Source organism: Fusarium solani, assembly GCF_023522795.1.
Source record: "Fusarium solani strain SB1 chromosome Unknown bctg00000002, whole genome shotgun sequence".
Taxonomy (NCBI): domain Eukaryota; kingdom Fungi; phylum Ascomycota; class Sordariomycetes; order Hypocreales; family Nectriaceae; genus Fusarium; species Fusarium solani.
Genome location: NW_027072155.1, coordinates 1,136,235 through 1,158,244, shown reverse-complemented (window position 1 = coordinate 1,158,244; position 22,010 = coordinate 1,136,235). Strand labels below are relative to the sequence as shown.

At 21.7% G+C, this 22,010-nt stretch overlaps 3 protein-coding genes across 3 annotated transcripts; 2 read left to right on the top strand and 1 right to left on the bottom strand.

Moving 5' to 3' along the window:
* Positions 1-178: 178 nt before the first annotated feature.
* Positions 179-814, top strand: MRS44_004334 (uncharacterized protein; the record flags this gene model as incomplete). Its single annotated transcript, XM_065622161.1, has 1 exon — positions 179-814. One exon carries the CDS (start codon positions 179-181, stop codon positions 812-814), a length of 636 nt encoding a protein of 211 aa, XP_065478233.1.
* Positions 815-1,026: 212 nt separating this feature from the next.
* Positions 1,027-3,519, bottom strand: MRS44_004333 (uncharacterized protein; the record flags this gene model as incomplete). The annotated part of the gene is made up of 1 exon (XM_065622160.1): positions 1,027-3,519. One exon carries the CDS (start codon positions 3,517-3,519, stop codon positions 1,027-1,029), a length of 2,493 nt encoding a protein of 830 aa, XP_065478232.1.
* Positions 3,520-17,256: 13,737 nt separating this feature from the next.
* MRS44_004332 (uncharacterized protein) lies at positions 17,257-17,745 on the top strand (the record flags this gene model as incomplete). The annotated part of the gene is made up of 1 exon (XM_065622159.1): positions 17,257-17,745. The coding sequence occupies one exon, from the start codon at positions 17,257-17,259 to the stop codon at positions 17,743-17,745; it is 489 nt and encodes a 162-aa protein (XP_065478231.1).
* Between the last annotated feature and the right edge of the window lie 4,265 nt (positions 17,746-22,010).

The following is a 22,010-nucleotide window of genomic DNA, read 5'->3' as shown; positions in this document are numbered from 1 at the left end:
ATGAATAATATATCATCTATTGGCGTTAGCTACAGCGCATCAGGCTGCCCAAGGCCGTGAAGCACACAACGGCGATCACGACGATATAAGTGAATCACCTCAACGCATGAAATATATAAGGCAGGGACTTCTCTACCGAAAGATGCTCTCTATTCTCATATACAATACTATCATCAAGATGTCTAACAATCAACAACACCAGCGCCAGCGCCAGAACCCGCCTAATATCCCTATCTTCGTCGATAATACTGCAACAGGGGCTGGGCTTACTTTGGACCAGAACAACCGCTTTGTTCTACAGCCGATCGAAAACAACCAGCAGGCACAGGCTGTAGGGCGCTACAATCACAATGCGGTGCCGCCATTCGCGGTTCAGACTTGGCGGCTTGCAAATACCTCGCCAACGGATGTCACGTCAGCTGCTGTGTATTATGCAGCGAACCCCGGTGCCTATTCAACAGCCTCTAGGACATATTTTCCTCCTCAAGGGCAACCAATTGTCATAGATACGTTGGCATGGGGATACGAGGCTGCGGGACAATGGCATGTTGCGTACCTCGAAGACTCTTTGGGTCAGCGGCAACAGCGGACTGTCCCTGATGTATGTCCATTGTGGACTCATAATATCCTTCGGTCTCTTGATATGGTATATCGCCATGAGGAGGTAACGTACACAGGCCTCTCGTGGCCAACGCCTGCTATAGGCATGACTATGAGCCTGCCAGCTATCCGGGCAGTGGAGCGGTCAGGGATCTATATCCAGAATATTGACCGGAATGGGTATGTGACATGGGTTTGGCAGGGCACACAGTAGATAATTCAAAGGCCATTTTATGGTGTTATTGCCCTAACGTGACTTATCATATATATAAGTGATGGCCAAGCCCACTTTGCACTACATCTACACTCAGCCATAGCTCTATTTAATCAAGCCATTAGGTCACCATAATTATACTCGGAGATTAGCATTTTCTTTGTCTTCATAGTGATATATATGAATTACGTGCTATATTATTCCTTCAAATGTTAATGGGGGGGTTTCCCATTTTGATACCATCTCTCTTGTACTTCGAGATCTTCCTCAGCGGCATTCCATATTCCCTGCATACCTCGCCGCCCCGAGAAAGGCTGCTGTGCCATCTCTATCCCTACATTATGCTCAACTCGCTCGTTCTCAGCCTTATCCCAGTCTAGATAACTCATCTGCTCCTCCTTGGTCCACTCTCTAATACTTCTTCCCTCCTTGCAATGTCTCCCCATCTGCTTATAGTCAAGGCACCAGTCATATTCCGCTCTGCTATAGCGCATTGGCAGCCCCATAGCCTTCCGATATAGTTGATTGGTCTTTGGGGCTCCCCGACGTAACGTAGCATACCAGGCCGCTCGTGATTCTTTATATCTTTGATAGATAGCGCGGGGGTCACCAGCTCGCAACACAGGCGCCTCCGTAGTAGCTGCCGGCGTAGCTACCGGGGGGGATAAGACCCGGATTGTTGTATGTGTTGTTGTATGTGTGGTTGTAATAGTCTCGGAGACAATAGAGGCTCCTGACGGGGACCCAGGCGATACTGAGCGGGTTATAGAGCGACTGGATGTATGCGTTGTCGTGTGCGTTGTCGTCGTAGCTTGAAGGGGGGGGGCTGATTCCTGAGGAGGAGGTTCGAGTAGATGGTCGTAGCGCAACGGGCACACTTTGGCGTTCATCCTATGGCCAGTCTGATGACATTTTGAACACTGTGGCGGCGCCCTAGGTTGTGATGCTCTCTCAATGGCCTCAAACGCAGATGGCTCACGCTGCGTGCTTGACGGTGGCAATGTCGAACTGGCTGCCAGGCGATCAAATAACCTGCGAGGCTCAATAATAAGCTCGGGGGTTCCTGAGCGCTGGAGGCGCCAATGTGAATGGAAGTGATGTAGCTGAAGGGGCTGACCTTCTACCAATAAAGGCCGAAGGCTATGAGCACAAGGTAGTCCAAGAGTCATCGTGAAGACCCCTGTACACACGGGAAGCTCCTTTAGTAACCGTGCCCGTTGAGCATCAACCTTCCGCAGGGCCTCATGTGATACCCAGCCGCGGATATTACCAAATAATACCCCAGAGATATCAAGAGGTATAGTAATCTCCTGCCTGGCCTGATTGGCCTGAAGTTCAGAAAGCTGATTCGATAGAACAAGCTTAATGATCCTCCAGGCATCAAAGAGATCAATCTTGTTGTGCTTCATGTGGCTCTTGATAAGTTGATGGATGCCCTCGGCCCGTGATGTAACAAATTGCCCCAAGTGAAGGTATCGGTGAACCCAGGCCTTGATGAACCTCTCCTTGTGAGGGTCTAGCCAGGTCTCCATAATATAGCTCATCTCTTCAACGTACAGGGGAAGATAACGCTTCTTCCACTTCTCAAGCCTCTCGTTATAGATATCCTCAGTGGCTGAATCAACGATCTCGTGCCACATATCATAGAAATCCTTCCATTCTTCTTGCCATTGAGTATTGCTTTTATCTCGAGCAAAGGCGGGCTGACAATGTGTCAAGATAGCCTTATTAATATGCCATAGACATAAGATCAAGGCTGACTCAGGGAAGCAAGAAGAAGAGGAGATAGCATTCATGCAAGCAAGGCAGCGATCCGTGAGTATCACAGAAGGGAGAGCTACTCCATGAAGCTGATACATATACCGCAACTGTTCAAGGACCCAGGTAAAGTCATCTTTTTCTTCGCCGCTGAGGAAGGCAAATGCAATACAGAAGGATCGTTGACAAGCATCAACACCAACTATATCAAGAAGGGGCATCTTATACTTATTGGTCTTATACGTACAGTCCAAGAGAAGCACCTCAGGGTATAGTTTGAGGTATCCCAGTGACTGTGGGTGTGCAAATAATACTGCCACGACCCTGCCACTCTCGTCGAGCCGGATTTTGTTCCAGAAGCCGTCGCCGTCGAGCTGCTCAGCAAGGGCGTGTATGCTGCTTTGACCCCGAGCAAGCTCTCGCTTACTCTGCGCAATAGAGTTGTAGATATCCTGCTGCGTGGCGAGTGTATCAGAGGTCATATGTAAATATGACCTAATCTCGCTTGGCTTAACGCCAGAGATGGCCATTTGGCGGACTATTGATTTATCTGACTGTGATAGTTGGCGATGTACTGGATGTGCCACTGGGGTAGAGCTTGGGCTGTGATTATGACGATGAAAGCGAGGATCAGGGCGATGCCGTAGATGCCATTGAGTCCTACATAGGCTCTCTTTCGCCGTGACAGAGAAGAGGCATCCTATACGGCGTGATGCGGTATTCCGTAACCGTTTCCCACCAGCTGGAGGGGTTCCTGCACGATCACATATGAAGGTAACGTGAAGTCTCCCATTCGCAGTCTTTGAAGACCTCTGGGAGATAAAGGCATAGCCTCGTGGCGCTGCCCAAGCGTTGATTGCTGCGGTCAGCTCCTCGCGTGAGCTAAATTGTGCTTCAGGAGGAAGAGCATCATCGGGGAAGCCGTGAGAGTCGTCAATTGCAACCATTGTAGCAGGGAAAAGCCAAGGCAACTAGAATTAATACCATAGAAGCTATCAATCGTCTTGTACGAGGGCCAAAATGCGGTGTGTGGCCCCCTTGCAATGTGGCCACATGTGCCTCTTACATAACGGATCTTATTTGTACGACCGGCCGTATGATATATCACGTGATCTTATTTGTACGGCCGGTCGTACATGTATGAGGACCCAATCACAACCCTGATTATTAAGTATAACTAAACCTTTTTGAATAAGAATAATAAAAATATAATCCTTTAAGATCTTAGCCTCTTTAAATAATAAAATATTATAAAGATAATTAATAGGTTAATATTATAGAAGAGAGCTATTATATTATATAAAAGGAATTTTAACTTTTTTCGCTAATTAAGATATAACTTATTTATTATAAATAAAGCTAATTTTAATATATTAGTAAAGATATTAATAATTATATAAATAAGCCTTATTAATTTAAGCTTATTAAGACCTTAGGCGTTAGGTATAAAGCCTTTATTATTATATTTAATAAGATATTAACTAATATATTTTAATTCTTATTTTAGGTAAAATAAAGTCTAAGAATAATAATTTGTAATTATAAAAGTTTTAGTTAGTTAGGTTTTATTTATTGAATTATATTATATATAAGTAATTAACTTTTATTAAGAACTACTTCTCTTTTTTAAGGCTTATTAAAAAAAACTAAAGAAATATAAGTATTGTATTTAAAAGAAATTAATTTCCTTAATAACTTATTAAATACTAATTATATGTATTTATATAAAATATATCTTATAATTTAAATTATAAATCTTAATACGCTTTATAATAGTATATAAGAAGATTAAAGAAATTAGCTAGCTAAGATATAGTTATATAGCTATAGGTATAATTATATTAAGAAATAAATGTTATTAATATTATAGGGTTTAAAGGGATTAATTCTTAGAGTTAATATTTAAGTTTTATATACTTAAAAAGTATTAATACTAGGGCTTAGCCCTAGACTTAATAGTAAATAAAAGTCTATAGGTTTAATTAATTAAACGTATTTAGTTAAATATTTAATATATATATCTTAGCTTATATTAATATATAAATAATTATAATTCTAATAGTAATAGTAATTATAATAATAGTTAAGTTAAATTATAAATATTAAGAGCCTTAATAATATATTAAATAATAATAAAAGTATAAGGATTTATTAAAGCTAGGATATAAATAAGATTATAAATATAAAAAATAAGATTAATATAAAGTTTAAATTTATACTTATAATAACTTAATAAGTGTTATCTTATAATTATAATTTTTTAAAAAAATAAAATAAATTTAAAAAATCTTTATTAATTTATATTTTTTTATTTATAATTATAAAAAGTTATAAAATAAAAAATAAATATTTATTATTTTTATATTTTATTTTACTTAAAATAAAAATCAAAGTATCTTAGTTAATATCTTAAGAATTTTAATAATAAAGGCTCTATAATTAAAGCCTAAGGTCTTAATAAGCTTAAATTTATAAAATCTATCTCTATAATTATTAATAGCTTTAATAATACGCTAAAATTAGCTTTATTTATAATAGATTAGTTATATCTTAACTAGCTAAAGAGGTTAAAATTTAACCCTATTCTATAATAGCTCTCTCTTTTAATATTAATCTTTTAATTATCTTTATAATTCTTAATTACTTAAAGAGGCTAAAATCTTAAAGAATTATACTTTTATTATCCTTATTAAAAGAGGTTTAGTTATAATTAATAATAACTAATTAGTTAATAAATCTATAACTAGCTAATTAATTAATAATATATTAATAATAAAATTATAATAATTATTTTCCTTAAAGACCTTTAATTAAATAATTAAAGTAACGCAGCTAATATCTATTAGTATAACTTTTAATCTAAGTAAGATAGCCTTACTAAGGCGGCCTATAAGCTTTATAAGGGCATTAAAAATACTTATAATAAGCTATAAAAAATAATATAAACTAGAGCCCTTTAGAGCATTAAGTTAAGTATTATACTTAGCTGATTAGTATAGATTAAACTCGCGATCTTTAATTATAATTTCTTTTTTCTTTTTCTTAGCCTCTTTTTACCTAGTTGTAGTATAATAACTAGTATAAAGCGTGGCTTATAACCCTTATTATTAGCATTAATACCTTTCGCAACGCTAAATAAGAAGATTAAAGAAGTTAGCTAGCAAGGATCTAGCTATGTAGCTATAGCCGTAATATTGGGAAATAGAGGTTATTAGCGTTATAGGTTTACTCGGAGGGATTGGTTCCTAGAGTCGGCGTCGGAGTTTAAACCTAAAAAGTATTAGCTCTAGAACTCGGCGGTAGATAGAGATCTATAAGTTTAATTAATTAAACCTATCCGGTTAAATACATAATGCGTATATCTTAGCTTATATAAATATATAAATAATAGTAATTTTAATAGTAATTTTAATAATAAATAATAAATATATATAAATATTAAAATTAACTTAGAGATATATAATATAATTTTATCTTATTATTTTATAAAGTAAAAATATATTATTATTAATTATATTATTAACTTATAGAATTATAAAGAGATTACTTTTATAGATTTAAAATATTTATATAAATATATTATAAAAAACTAAGAGGTTATTTATATATTATAAATTATAATTATTTTTTTATCTTAATATAAAAATATAATTATATTTAATAAGTTATTAAATATAAAACTAAAAAATATTAAGGGGCTTTTATTTATAATAGTTTATATATATATATTTATGTTTTTCTTAGATATAATAAAATTCATATATTTAATATACTTATTATATATCTAATATATTTATTTATTACACTCTTTATAAAGTATTCTTCAAGGGTTAATATAGTATATCTTATTTCTAAGATATAATAATTTATAAAATAATATATTTCTTTAAATAATATTACTCTTATAAGTGATTTTTAATAAAAATAATATTTCCTTACTTATTTTGTTATTAAAAAGACTTTTTAAATCTTAAAGTTTAAAATAAAATAAGGTTATAATTAAAAATTAATGTTTTTTTATTAAAGACCTCTTAAGTTAATATATTAAAATAAAATAAATCTCCAAGATAAATATATATTATATATATTATTAAAGTAAGAGTCATAAAAAAAATTTAATAAAAAATAATCTTTTATATAAAATTAAAATATATTTAATATATAATTATATTATTTAGGCGTATGAATATTTTTAATATATCTTAACTATATATTTATTGATTACTTTTTAATTTATTATATATATATTATATATTTTATATATAACATATCTTAATTTACTTATAAATAAAAAAGAATATATTAAATATCTTAGAGAGGTCTTATAATACTTTATTAAAATATAATTATATATTAAGTTATTTAAATATATTATTACTTAAGAAAAAATACAAATTCATTTTATTTATATTAAATTAAAATCTCAGTAATAACCCTTATTAGTTTTAAATATATATAGATATTTTTAGGCTTTTATAATTTTTATTAATAGTTTATTATATATTATTTAATAATAATAGCTTAATTATATTTAAATTAAAAAAAAGTAAAACTAAAAATAATATACTTACTTAAATAACTAATATAAAAATAGACTCTTTATAATTTAAATAAGCCTTTTATTTTATATTAATTCTTTGTTATTAAGATATATTACTTTTAAATATAATAATAATAAATATCTTAATAAAGGCTATTTTAAGTACTTTTATATAATTAATTAATATTTAATACTAATTATTTATTTATTTATTATAAAAATTATAAGATTAAAAATACTAAGAAGTTATAAGATAATGAAAGTTATTAATAGTTATTAAGAGCCTTAAATATTAATCTTATTATATATAAAGATTCTTAGAAAGAAAGATTCTTAATTTTAATAAATTATTAAATACCTATAGGTATTATTAAGATATTAATAAAAGATTTATAAGATAAGCATCTATATTAAGTTTAGTAATTATTTATTATTAATGTTAATTTGAAATATAAGCTAAGAATAAAAAAGCTTATAAATAATCTTTTAAGAAGATCCTATTATATAAAAAGAGAGATCCCTTTATAAAATATTTTATGTATATTTATTATAAAATTAAAGCATATATATATATTATTAAAACTTAGTTAATAATATATTATTATATTTATAAGTAAAATAAATATTTTAATTATATATATTTATATAATACAAGTTATAATAAGAATTTTCTTTATTATAAATATATATACAAAATTATATTTATTATATAATATTTATTATTATTAATTAATATTAATAATTAATAGATAAAATAAAAAATATTATATAAATTACTAAGTAAATAAAAAACTCTTAATAAGCCTCTAGGGACTTAATTATAATAATTATTATTATTTCAAAGTAATATATCTTATAGTTAGTTATAAATATATTAATAATCTATCTCTCTTAATATTTCTATAGGGTATATCTTAAATTATATTACTTAGCTTATAACTTTTAGGCCTTTTATGAATATTTTTATATCTTTTACTTAATTTAACCTAAGATCTCTGATTATTTTAAAATATCTTAAGTATTAAAGTTATAAAGCTTATAGTATTACTATATAAAAGTATGTAAACTAATTTTAAGTATGGTATTTATTCTATATTGTCTTTAGATTAATAGTTAAATATAAAAAATATATTAAATATTAATAAAATATCTTAAGATATACTTTTAAAATAAATCTAAGTATTAACTATATAAATTATCAAGTATAATATTTATATATTATAATAAATATATACTATATTATTCAAATATTAATAATATATATACTTTTTAATTATTACCTAAGAAGTATTAAATATATATTTATTAAGGTTAAGATTAAAATACTTTATAATTTATATAACTATTATATATTTAATTATCTTATATATAATTATTTAAGTTAAATTATAATATTTATTATTACTTTTTATATTATTTAATATTCTTATATTAGTATCTATGTTAATTTTATAAAATAAATAAAATAATAATAATTTTAAGTATAGTTAATTATATAATTTATGCCTTAATCATTAAATGCCTTAATAAAATTAAATAACTTTTTATTTATAAAGATTATTTATAATACTTAGCTAATAAAATTTCTTTTTTATTAAGTATAAGGTCTATAAAGACTTTATAGATCGTATTCTTAAGTTAGTATAATATCTTTATAAGATCTCTTTATATAAGGTATATTATTTAAGGATTATTAATTTTTCTTTAAATTATAATAATTATAAGGTAATAATTTACTAATTATTATAATTTCTAGATATTATATATTTTTATTATTAATTATTAATACTATTACTTATAATTATATATTTCTTTAATTAATATATTAAGCCTTTATAAAAATTTAAAAAAAAATATATATATTATTATTTATTAAAAGTCTTATAATTAGATATAAGATATATTACTTTAAAATAATAACCCTAGCTATAAATTAGTCCCTAGGGGCTTTATTTTTAAAAGCCTTTTCTTTTTTAGATTATTTATAAAGGACTTACTTTAATCTCTCTTACTTTTTAATATTAAGTTATAATTATGAATATTAAGTAATAAATAATACTCTTAAGTATATATTTATTAAAGATAAAAAGTATTCTTATTATAGCTTATATAGTATAAATATATATCTTAGTTATTAATATCTTCTTTTTAAGTTTAATAATCTTTATTTAGATACTTAATATAAGATTATATATTTTTTTTATTCTTAGACTTTATTTTACCTGAAATATGGATTAAAATATCTTAGTTAATATATTAGTAATTTTAATAATAAAGGCTTTATACCTAAAACCTAAGGTCTTAATAGTCATAAATTAATAAGCTTTATCTATATAACTATTAATAGCTTTAATAATATACTAAAATTAGCTTTATTTATACTAAATAGGTTATATCTTAATTAGCTTAAAAGGTTAAAATCTAACCCTTTTATATAATAATTCTCCTCTTTAATATTAACCTTTTAATTATTCTTATAATTCTTAATTACTTAAATAGGCTAAAATTATTTTTATTATTCTTATAAGAGAAAGTTTAATTATAACTAATAATAATTAATTAATTGATTAATTTATAATTAGCTATTTAATTAATAATACATTAATAATAAAATTATAATAAGTATTTTTTATAAAGATCTTTAATAAATTAATTAAAATAATATAATTAATATATATTAATATAATATTTAATATAATTAAAATAACTTTATTAAGGTAATTTATAAGCTTTATCAAGGTATTAAAAGTATTTATAAAAAATACTATTAAATAAAGTCCTTTAAAATATAAAATTAAATATAAAACTTAATTAATTAATATAAATTAAACTTATAATCTTTAATTATAATATTTATTTTTTATTTTAATTTTACTTATTTAAGTATAATATTAATAAAAACTATACTAATATTCAATAAAAGTTTATATTATTAAAGGCTTTAATAGAAGTATATTTATAGCTATATAGCTAAATCTCAGCTAATTATAAGACTTTTTTAATCTTTTTATTAAATATTATAAATAGTATTAATATTAATAATAAATATTATAAAGTATATTTAATATTAATTAGTATCTTATATATATTTAAGGAATATAATATCTTTAATTATAAGAATTTTTTTTTAGATTTTCTTTTTAAGAAACAAAGGATATTAATATTATAGGTTTATTTAGAGGGATTAATTCTTAGACTTAATATTAGAGTTTTATAAATCTAAAAAGTATAAATATTAGACTTAGCGATAAATAAAGGTCTATAGGTTTAATTGATTAAATTTATCTAATTTAATATATAATATATATATCTTAGCTTAAATAAATATATAAATAATAATAATTTTAATAATAGTTTTAATAATAAATAAGATTATATATAAAAATAAGTTTCTTAATTAAAATTAGAAATATAGTATTATAAGATATTTCTCTTTTTATATAATTAAGTTGTCTTAAAATAGCTATTTATTAAATTCTTTATACTTAGCTAATATTAGATATTAAAATAAATAAATAAATAGCTTATATAACTATTTAGCTAATTTATTTTTAAGACTTTTTAACAAGGTACTTATAATACTTATAAAAGCCTAGTAATATATAAAAATAAATAATGTCTTAAATATTTTAGATTATTAATAATAATAAAAAGCTTTTATTAATATATTATTTAATATTATTTAATATCTTAGAGTCTCTTTAATTAATAAAATATAAGTTTTAATTATAAGTTTATAAGCTAAGTTAAGGTATTTCATATAGCCTTAATTAATATATTTTTATTTATTAATTATTAATAAATATAAATCTTAATATTAAAAAATAATTATATAATATATATATGCTTTAAATCTTAAAAAGCCTTATTAGAATTTTTGTAATTTAGATATTTTTAAGTATTTTTACTAATAGCTTTATACCTATTACTAAGTAATAACTTATAAGCTTTTTATAAAAATAATAAAATATTTATAAAATTTATATATTTCTAAAAGAAATAAATTTAAATAATATTTCTATATATAATATAATATAATATATATCTAAGAGGTTAATAAAAGACCTATATATATATCTTAATATATAATTAATATATTAATTAGCCTAAAAAGTATAATTATATATTTAAAATAATTATTATTTATGATTAAAATTACTATTAAAATTACTATTATTTATATATTTATATAAACTAAGATATGTATATTATATATTTAACTAGATAAGTTTAATTAATTAAACTTATAGACTTCTATTTATTACTAAGTCTAGCGCTAAGCCTTAGCGCTAATACTTTTTGGTTTAAACTCTAATGCTAACTCTAAGAATTAATCCCTCTAAAACCTATAATATTAATAACCTCTATTTCCTAATAATAAGAGATTTATTACTTTTTATCCCCTTATATAAATACCTTAACCTAGGCTTATTATAATAATTATACCTATAGCTATATAGCTAGATCTTAGCTAGCTATAAGATTTCTTTAATTTTTTTATTTAGTATTATAAAAGGTATTAATATTAATAATAAGAGTTATAAGTTATGCCTTATATAAGTATATATTATTATTATCTCTTAAGCTATTAAGAAAATTAATTTCTTTCTAAGTAAGATATTTATATTTCTTTACCTTTTTTATAAGGGCCTTTAATAAAACAAGTTTTTCTTTAATAAAATTAAATTAATTATTTATATTATAATTAAATAAAAAGAGGCTAAATAAAAAAAAAATTATAGCTAAAGATTATAAGTTTAATTTAAACCTTTTATTTAATAAGCTATATATTTATTATAATAATATAAATAGCTCTATATAATATTATTTCTTATAGCTTATTATAGGTATTTTTTATGCCCCTATAAAGCTTATAGACCTCTTTAATAAGCTTATCTTAATTATATAAAAAGGCATATTAATAGGTATTAGTTATATTATTTTTATTATTAATTAGTTAATTATAGTTATTATTAATTATAATTATATTTCTTTTTATAAGGATAATTAAATAGTTAATATTAGAGGGGAATTACTATGCGAAGGTATTAGATTTTAATTATTTTAGTTAATTAAGATATAAGCTATTTATTATAAATAGAGCTAGTTTTAATATATTATTAAAGCTATTAGTAATTATATAGATAAACCTTATTAATTTAAGCCTATTAAGACCTTAGGCTTAAGGTATAAAGCCTTTATTATTAAAATTACTAAGATATTAATTAAGATATTTTAATTCTTATTTTAGGTAATATAAAGTAATAAAATAAAAACAAAATAATTATTATTTATATTTTTATATATACTAAGATATATATATATATTATATTTAATTAAATAACTTTAATTAATTAAATATATTAATATTTGCTTATTATTAAGTCTAATAATAATACTTTTTAAGTTTATAAAACTTAATTTTTAATTCTAATAACTAATCCCTCTAAGTAAACTTATAATATTAATATCTTGTATTTTGTAATAAAATTATATTTATAGCTATATAGCTAGATCTTAGCTAATTAATCTTTTTAACTTTTTAATTTAATATTATAACAAGTATTAAGATTATTAATTAAGGTTATAAGCTATGCTTTAGATAAATTATAATATTATATATCCTTAAGGAATATAATATCTTTATTAGTAAAATCTCTTTATTTTTTTAGCTTTTTATTAAAAGCCTTTAATAAAAAAAGTTCTTTTTTAATAAAATTAAACCTTTTATTAATATTATTTCTTATAGCTTATTATAAATATTTATAATATCTTTATAAAGCTTATAAATTACTTGAATAAAATTGTTTTAATTATATTAAAAATTATATTAATAAGTATTAATTATATTTTTTTAAGTATTTAATTAATAATATATTAAGAAGATTATAATATCTTTTTATAAAGATTATTAATTAATTATAGTTATTACTATTAATTATAATTAAACCTCTTTTAATAATGATATTAAGAATATAATCCTTTAAGATTTTATTTTCTTTAAGTAATTAAGAATTAAATAAATAATTAAAAGGTTAGTATTAAAGGGAAAAGCTATTATATATAAAGGATCTTAACCTCTCAAATTAATTAAAATAGAACCTCTTTACTATAAATAAAGCTAGTTTTAATATATTATTATACCTACTATTAGTTATATATTTATTACTAAAATTATTATTAAAATTATTATTATTTATATATTTATATAAGCTAAGATATATATACTATATATCTAATTAAATACATTTAATTAATGAAACCTATAGACCTTTATTTACTATTAAATTTAGCATTATTACTTTTTATGTTTTAACTCTAATACTAACTCTAAGAACTAATCTCTTTAAGTAAACTTATAATATTAATAATTTTTATTTCTTAATATTATACTTATAGCTATATAGTTAGATCCTAGCTAATTATAATAAGACTTTTTTTAATTTTTATATTTAATATTATAAAAGGTATTAATATGAATAATAAGGGTTATAAATTATATTTTCTATTAGTTATTATTTTATAAGTCCTTAAAGAATACAATATTTTTATTAATAAGATTTTCTGTTTATTTTAATTTTTATTAAAAGTTTTTAATAAAAAAAGCTTATTTTTAATAAAATTAAATCTTATATTAATAATATAATTTAATAAAAAAAGGCTAAAAAAAGAATAATATACTTAAAGATTATAAGTTTAAAATATATTAATTAATTAAGCTTTACATTTAATTTAATCCTTTAAAAGGCTTTATTTCATATTATTTTTTATAGCTTATTATAAGTATTTTTAATATTTTTATATAGCTTATATATTATCTTAATAAAGTTATTTTACTTATATTAAAAATTATATTAATAAGTATTAATTATATTACTTTAATTATTTAATTAAAAGATTTTATAAAAAATAATTATTATATTCTTAGTATTAATATAGTATTAATTATAATTAAATTCCTTGAATAAAAATAATATAAATATATTTTTTTAAGATTTTAATTTCTTTAAGTTATTAAGAATTATAAAAATAATTAAAAGATTAATATTAAAAGAGAGAGTTATTATATAAAAGGGATTTTAATCTTTTTAGCTAATTAAAATATAACTTATTTATTATAAATAAAGCTAATTTTAATATATAATCAAACTTATTAATAAATATATAAATAAAATATATTAATTTAAGCCTATTAAAACCTTCGGCTTTAAATATAAATTTTTTATTATTAAAATTATTAAGATATTAACTAAAATACTTTAAGTTTTATTTTAAATAAAATCAAATCTAAGAAGAATATTATAAGAATATTTAAGTTATACTAGCAATTACTAATAGGCTAAGAAATCCTTAAATAACTATATAAGCATTAAGCTATATAAAATACTTCTTAATAAAGTATTATAAAAGCTTTACTAAGTTAAAATCTAATTAATAAATTAAACTTATCTTATATCTCTAATATTACCTTTATTATATTAATTAGGCCTACATTATTATAATTCTTTAATTTTTACTTTTATAAAAAATTAATATATTATTAAGATAAATAAGTTATGCGGGAATACCCTTATTAATTAATAGCTAAAAGCTTAGTGCTATATTAATAAACATAACCTAATAAAGTTAGAATAAAAGAGAAAAATAGTAATATTATTTATTACTTTAATTATAAGATTAAGGATCTTAGGTTATATAGATATAGAAGACCTTAAATAGCTAATCTAAGAGAATAAAAAATAATAAGAGACTTTTTTTCTAAAGATTTTCTTAATATCTCTATATAAGTATAGAGATTACTTTTTAATATAATCTAAGAATATTATTTACTTACTTAATAAGAAATAATACTCATAAAGGGGTTATACCCTAGGTATAATATTATATTAAAAAATAACATTAAGGTAATAATAAGAAAAAGTAAGTATATTAGTAATATCTTTTTTAAGTTTGTTATTTTTAAAAAAGTTTAAAAGATTATAATAATAAAAGTAATAATACTATTAATAAAATAAATAAAGATAATAATAAATAATCTTAGATTATTTATTATAATAAAACTAAGTATTAATATAACTTATTAAGTAATTACTATTTATTTCTTATAAAGATTATAAGAAATTATTATAATATAACTATAAGTATTTAATTAAGTATATTAATATACTTAAAATTAATACTTAAATTAAAGCTATTATAGCTATGAATTAATTAAGGCCTAGTATTATAATTAAATAATAAATTAAATAATTTATAATTAAGCTTAGTTATATATTTTAATTTAAATAAAAAATATATATTATTAGCTTATTAATAAACTTTCTTTTTTAAGAAAAATATCTTATATTTATATAAAAATAATATATTAACTTAAAACTATAAGAAATTAACTTATAATTATTATATGAAGAAAAAAAGAAATTCCCCTTTAATATTTTATATAATAATATACTTTTTATAATATATTATTACTAAAATAAGAAAAAAATAAAAATATAGCTTATTATTACTTTTATTAAGGAACTTAGAATTACTTAAGTATACCTATAATAATAATATATTATATATATATTAATAAGAGATTAACAATAATTAGATATTATAGCTATAATTAATTAGGCTATAAAGCCTTAGATTACTTATTAAAGAAATAAAGTAATATAAATTAAACCCCTCTTAAGAAAAATAATTCCTTAGTAAAAATTAATTATATTTACATTAAAAAATTAAATAACGTAAAAAATTAAAATAAATAAAAGAGAAACTTAACGCTCTATTTATAACCCTTATTAAATAAATACTTATAGGGAAAATAGCCTAAGTAAAAAGATTAATTCTCTCAGGGCTTATTAAAGAAGAGCTTAATATATTCCTTAATATAAGATCTAAAATTAATTTAATTAATATAAACCTTATTAAAAAGCTTAAACTTAAGCTTATAATAAATTATATTACCTTAAGGTTAAAATCTTTTAAAAAAGATAAAATAAACCTAGGGAATATTTATTAGCTTATATTATTTTTTTCTTAATAATTATAAAATACTATAAAAAATATAATAAATATTTATAAGTTTTAATATTAGCTTAAGGAGGTATAATATAATTTTTTTTAATTATTTATGAGATAAGAAAATATTATTATTAATTATATTATTAATTTATAATATTATAAAAAAATTACCTTTATAAATCTAAAATCTCTTTTTTAAAATATTATTAAAAATTAAGAAGCTATTTATATATTATATATTATAATTACTTTTATGCCTTAAGAGAAAAATATAATTATACTTAGTAAGCTATTAGATATAAGGGTAAAAAATATTAAAAGGCTCTTATTTAAACTTAAAGGTTTAAAAAGATTCTTTAATAAAGAAATAATTAAAAAAACATTACTTTTATTAGAAATAACTTATAAGATTAATATTATTTAAAGAAATAAATTACCTTATAGGCTATTATACCTTATAAATAAGGCATAATATATTACCCTTTAGGAATACTTTATAGAGAACTTAATAAATAAGTATATTAAATATTTAATAAGTAAAATAAATACCTTAATATTTTTTATATCTAAAAAAAATAAAAAAATATATTAATATATAGATTATTATAAATTAAATAAGGTTATAAATAAAAATAAATATTTCTTTTTTATTAAAGATTTTTTAAATTAATTTATTAAAATAAAATAAATCTCTAAAATTAATATCTATATTATTATTCTATCACTTTATGCCACCCAAAATAGGGATCAAAGTATCTCAATCAATATCTCAGTAATTTCAACAATAAAGGCTCTATACCCAAAGCCTGAGGTCTCAATGGGCTCAAATCAATAAGGTTTATCCACACAATCATCGATAGCTTCAATGACGCGCTGAAACTAGCTCTATTCATAATGAACAGCTTGCATCTTGACCAGCTGAAGTGGTTAAAATCTAACCCCTTCGCGTAGCAGCTCCCCTCCGACGTCAACCTTCCAATCATCCTTGCAATTCTCAACCACTTGAAGAGGTCAAAATCGCTTCCGTTATCCTCGTGAGAGGAGGTTCAACCACAACCAACAACAACCACAACCAACCAGTCAACCAATCTGCGACCGGCCAACTGATCAACAACACACCAACGAGATCGCGATGGCTGCTTTCCGCAAAGACCTTCAACCAGCGGATCAAAGCAGCGCGGCCAATGCCTATCGGCATGCCTTCCTATATGACCAGGATGACCTTGCCGAAGAGGTCCGCAAGCTTCGCAGGGGCGCGAAAAGCACCCATAATAGGCTACGAGAGATGATATCGTACGGAGCCATTCGGAGCGTTGCGGTGGGCACGCGGCCTACCAAACGAAAGGTTCAGGTTGAACTCGCGATCTTCGGCTGCAACCTTCTTCTTCTTCTGCCTGGCCTCTTTCCACCTGGTTATGATACAGATGGTCGATTCAACTTCGTTAGAGAAGAGCTTTCTTTATTGAAGGCCCTCAAAAGGAAGCTGAAGAAACGCAGGCATCTCGCCCAGAAGGAAATCGGTTTCCTCAATGGCTTGAGAGACAACAACAACACGCACCCGTACGAGGCGTGGCTCATGACTCTCGTCATCAGCGTCAACACCTTCCGCAACGCCAAATGAGAAGATCGAAGAAGTCTTGCTGTGGCCAGCCAGGATCTGGCCACGTAGCTGCAGGCGCAACTGCTGCGGTGAGCCTGGGTTAGGGTGTCTGTACAAGGGGATGGAAAGTGGCGAATCTCTCACTGTTGGGAAATGGAGGTTATCGGCGTCATAGGTTTCGGAGGGATCGGTTCCTGGAGTCGGCGTCGGAGTTCTGCAAACCTAAAAAGTGTCGGCGCCGGGGCTCGGCGCCGGACTCGGCGGCAGATGGAAGTCTATAGGTTCAATTGATCAAACCCATCCGGTCAAATGCATGATGCGTACATCTTGGCTCGTGTGAATGTGCGAATGACAGTAATTTCAACAGTAATTTCAACAATAATAATATCTATATTATATATTATTAAATAAAGGTTATAAAAAAGAATTAATAAAAGATAGCCTTTTATATAAGGTATAAGTATTTTTAATATATAATTATATTATTTAGGCTTATTAATACTTCTATTATATTTTAAATATATACTTATTAATTACTTTTTAATATATTAAATATATATTATATATCTTATATAAATAATATCTTAATATACTTATAAATAAGAGAAAAATATATTAAATACCTTAAAGAAGTTTTATAATAGCTTATTAAAATATAGTTATATAATAAGCTATTTAAATATAAATTTTATTAATAAAGTATTAAGTTCCTTAGGTATATTATTACCTAAAAAGAAATAACAATAAACCTTATTTAAGTTAAGTTAATATCTAAGTAATAAGCCTTAATTAGCTTTAAAAATATATAAGTCTTTTTAGGCTTTTATAACTTTTATTAAATAATTAATATATAATATTTAGTAATAATAAGCCTAATTATATTTCTATTAAAAAAAAATCAAAAAAATCAAAAAAATAAGTTTATTTAAATAATTAATATAAAATAAGTCTTTTAATAGCTTAAATAAGCCTTTAATTTATATTAATTTTTTACTACTAAGACTTATTACTTTTAATTAAAATAAAAATAAATATCCTACTAAAGGCTATTTTAAGTATTTTAATTTAATTAATTAATACTTAATAATAGTTATTTATTTATTAATTATAAAAATTATAAAACTAAGAGTAATAATAAGCTATAAGATAATAAGAGCTATTAATAATTATTAAGAGCCTTAAATATTAGTCTTATTACCTATAAAGACTCATAGAGAAATTCTTAATCTTAATAAATTATTAAATATTTATAAGTATTATTAAGATAGTAATTAAAGACCTATAAGATAAACTTACTTACTAGGTTTATTAATTATTTACCTTTAATTTTAATATTAAATATAAGCTAAAAATAAAAAACCTTATAAATAGTCTTTTAAAGAGATTTAATTATATAAAGAAAGAGATCTCTTATAAAGATATCTTATTTATATTAGCTAAAAAGTTAAAGCTTATATATAAATTATTAAAACTTACTTAGTAATATATTATTATATTTAAAAGTAAAACAAGTATTTTAGTTATATATCTTTATATATAAATAATATATAATAAAAGATCTTTTTTTTTTATAAATATAAATTAAAAAATAATACTTATTATATAAATATGTATTATTATAACTTAATATAAATAAATATAAATAAAAAAAATACATATTTTATAAATTACTAAGTAAATAAAGGATTTTTAATAAGCCTTTAAAGACTTAATTATAACTAAGATTATTATTTTAAAATAATATATCTTATACTTAGTTATAAAAGAGCTTATAAGAGATAAAATAATATTTTTTTTTTTAGTTTTTTAAAAAGTTTAAAGTATTAATTAAAGAACTATAAAGCTAAGATTAATAATATTAAGAGTTTAAGGTAAAAACTTAAAGAATTATTAATAAATATAAGGGAAATATAATAAACTTTAAAGACTTATTATATTATAAAAGAAAATTAATTATCTTAGATTAAGGCACTATAAAAATAAAAATCTTTTAATAATATTATAATAATCTAAGAATAAGCTATATAAAATTATAAAAAATATTTAATTTTATCTTAAGGAAGTTTTATTAATAAAGTATTATAAAAAATATTTAAAAATATATTAAGAGTTATTTAAGTTATTAAGGTATTAAAGTTCTTAGATATAAGCCTTATAAGAAACTTTAATTTTTATTATTATTATTATATATATTTTAAGAAATTAGCCTTAATTTTATTATTAAGCTATTATTAAATACTTAAAGTAATAATAATAATTATAATATAATTCTTATTAGTATTTATAAGATAATTAAATTTATATTATTTATTTTAATTAAAAAAAAGCTTAGGGCTATAAAGCTTATACCTTTTATATATAAATATATTACAAGCTATTTAAATATATTAAAAGAAATTATTAATAATTAAAATAAGCTAATTATTAATATATTCTAAATAAACCTTATAAAAAATTAAATAATTTATTATTAATTATTTATTATATATTACCTTTAGATAAATAATTAAATAAAATATATATATTAAATACTTAAGAAATATCTAAGAGTTTATATAAAAAGATTACCTAAAAAGTAAATAATATAATTCTTAAATATTACTTTTATTTATAATAATAATAAATATTTAATTATTAGGGTTTTTTTAATACAAATATTAATTAAATATTACTTATAATATATAAAATATATCTTAATAAAAATATAGATAAATATATAAGGTATTACTAAATACTTAATAATACTTAGCTATATATAGGCCTAAGTATAAAAATATTAAAAGAAAGCTTTAAAGTTATAAGTAAAATATTATAACTCTAGGTATAAGCTATAAACTTATTATTAGGGATAAATTATTAAAATATTAATAAAAGATTAAAGGTTTAAGTACCTTAAATTAGCTTTATAATTTATAAAAGCTAAGATTTTTAATAAATATAAGAAATAAGCTTATACTTTAAAATTATTAAAAAAATATTAATATATATATAATATATTTTATATATTATTTATTAAATTATAAAGTAATTATAAAAAGATTAATAATATTATATAAAATTAATTAAAGCTTAAAGATAAGCTTAATAAATAAGAAATAAAAAAAATAATCTTATATAAAAAAATAAAAAATAAAATCTTATATAAAAAAATAAAAAATAAAATCTTTTATTGTATTAAATAAAAAAAGTAATTAATAAAATATAATATATAAAAACCTAAAAAAATACTTATAAAATATATAAATAATAATAAAAAAATACCTTAAGATTATAAGAAAAAAATATAAAAAATAAAATAAAATATAATTAAATTTATATTAAAAATATAATAAAAAAAACTTATTAATCTAAGTATAAAAAATAAAGACTTAAATATAAAAATATAAGTAAAATTAAATTATGTTAAGTTATAAATTAAAAATATAAATTATTTATTAAAGTATTATAATATAAATACAGAATAATTAATATAAAAGCTATGCCTAGAAAAATAAAATTATAAAAAATAAAAAACTAAGGGAAATAATAATTAAGACTTTAATAATAAAATAAAAAGCCTTATTATAACTTAAGGGTTATTATAAATAAAATAATATTTATTAATAAGCTTAATAATATTAATAGCCTTAGGCTTCTTAGCTTTATAGCGCTTATTTTAGGTAATATTTAATAAGTTATTAATATTTTTATTTTTATTTTTATTTTTATTTTTATTAAAAAAATAAATATATTTATAAGTATTAAGAGTTAATAAAAAATTAATAAGGCCTTAAAGATAAAAATATTAATAATCTTATAAGTATTACCTTTAATCTTAATATTAACTCTTAGTATATTCTTATAATCCTTAAGATAATTAATTACCTTAAGTAATAATTAAGTAAAAGTATTATTATAAATATAAAAAATAATAATAATAATAATATAATTAGTTATCTTAAGTAAGGTTATTTTAGCCTTAGCTTATATATAAAAGGTTAATTAATACTTAGGTAAAATATATATATATATATATTTTAAAGATAAAAAAAAAAAAAATAATATCTCTTAGTTAAATATAAGCTCTTATATCTAGATATAAGATATTTATAGAAATATCTTAATACCTTATAATATAGGTTTATAGAGATAATTAACAAGCTTTTATTAAATATATATTATATTCTTAATAATATAATTAATATATTTAATCTAAGTATATATATAAGTAATAAGATTATTAAAAATCTTATTAATAATAATATAAATATAATTTTAAGAATCTTAAGTAGTACCTTAGAGCTTAT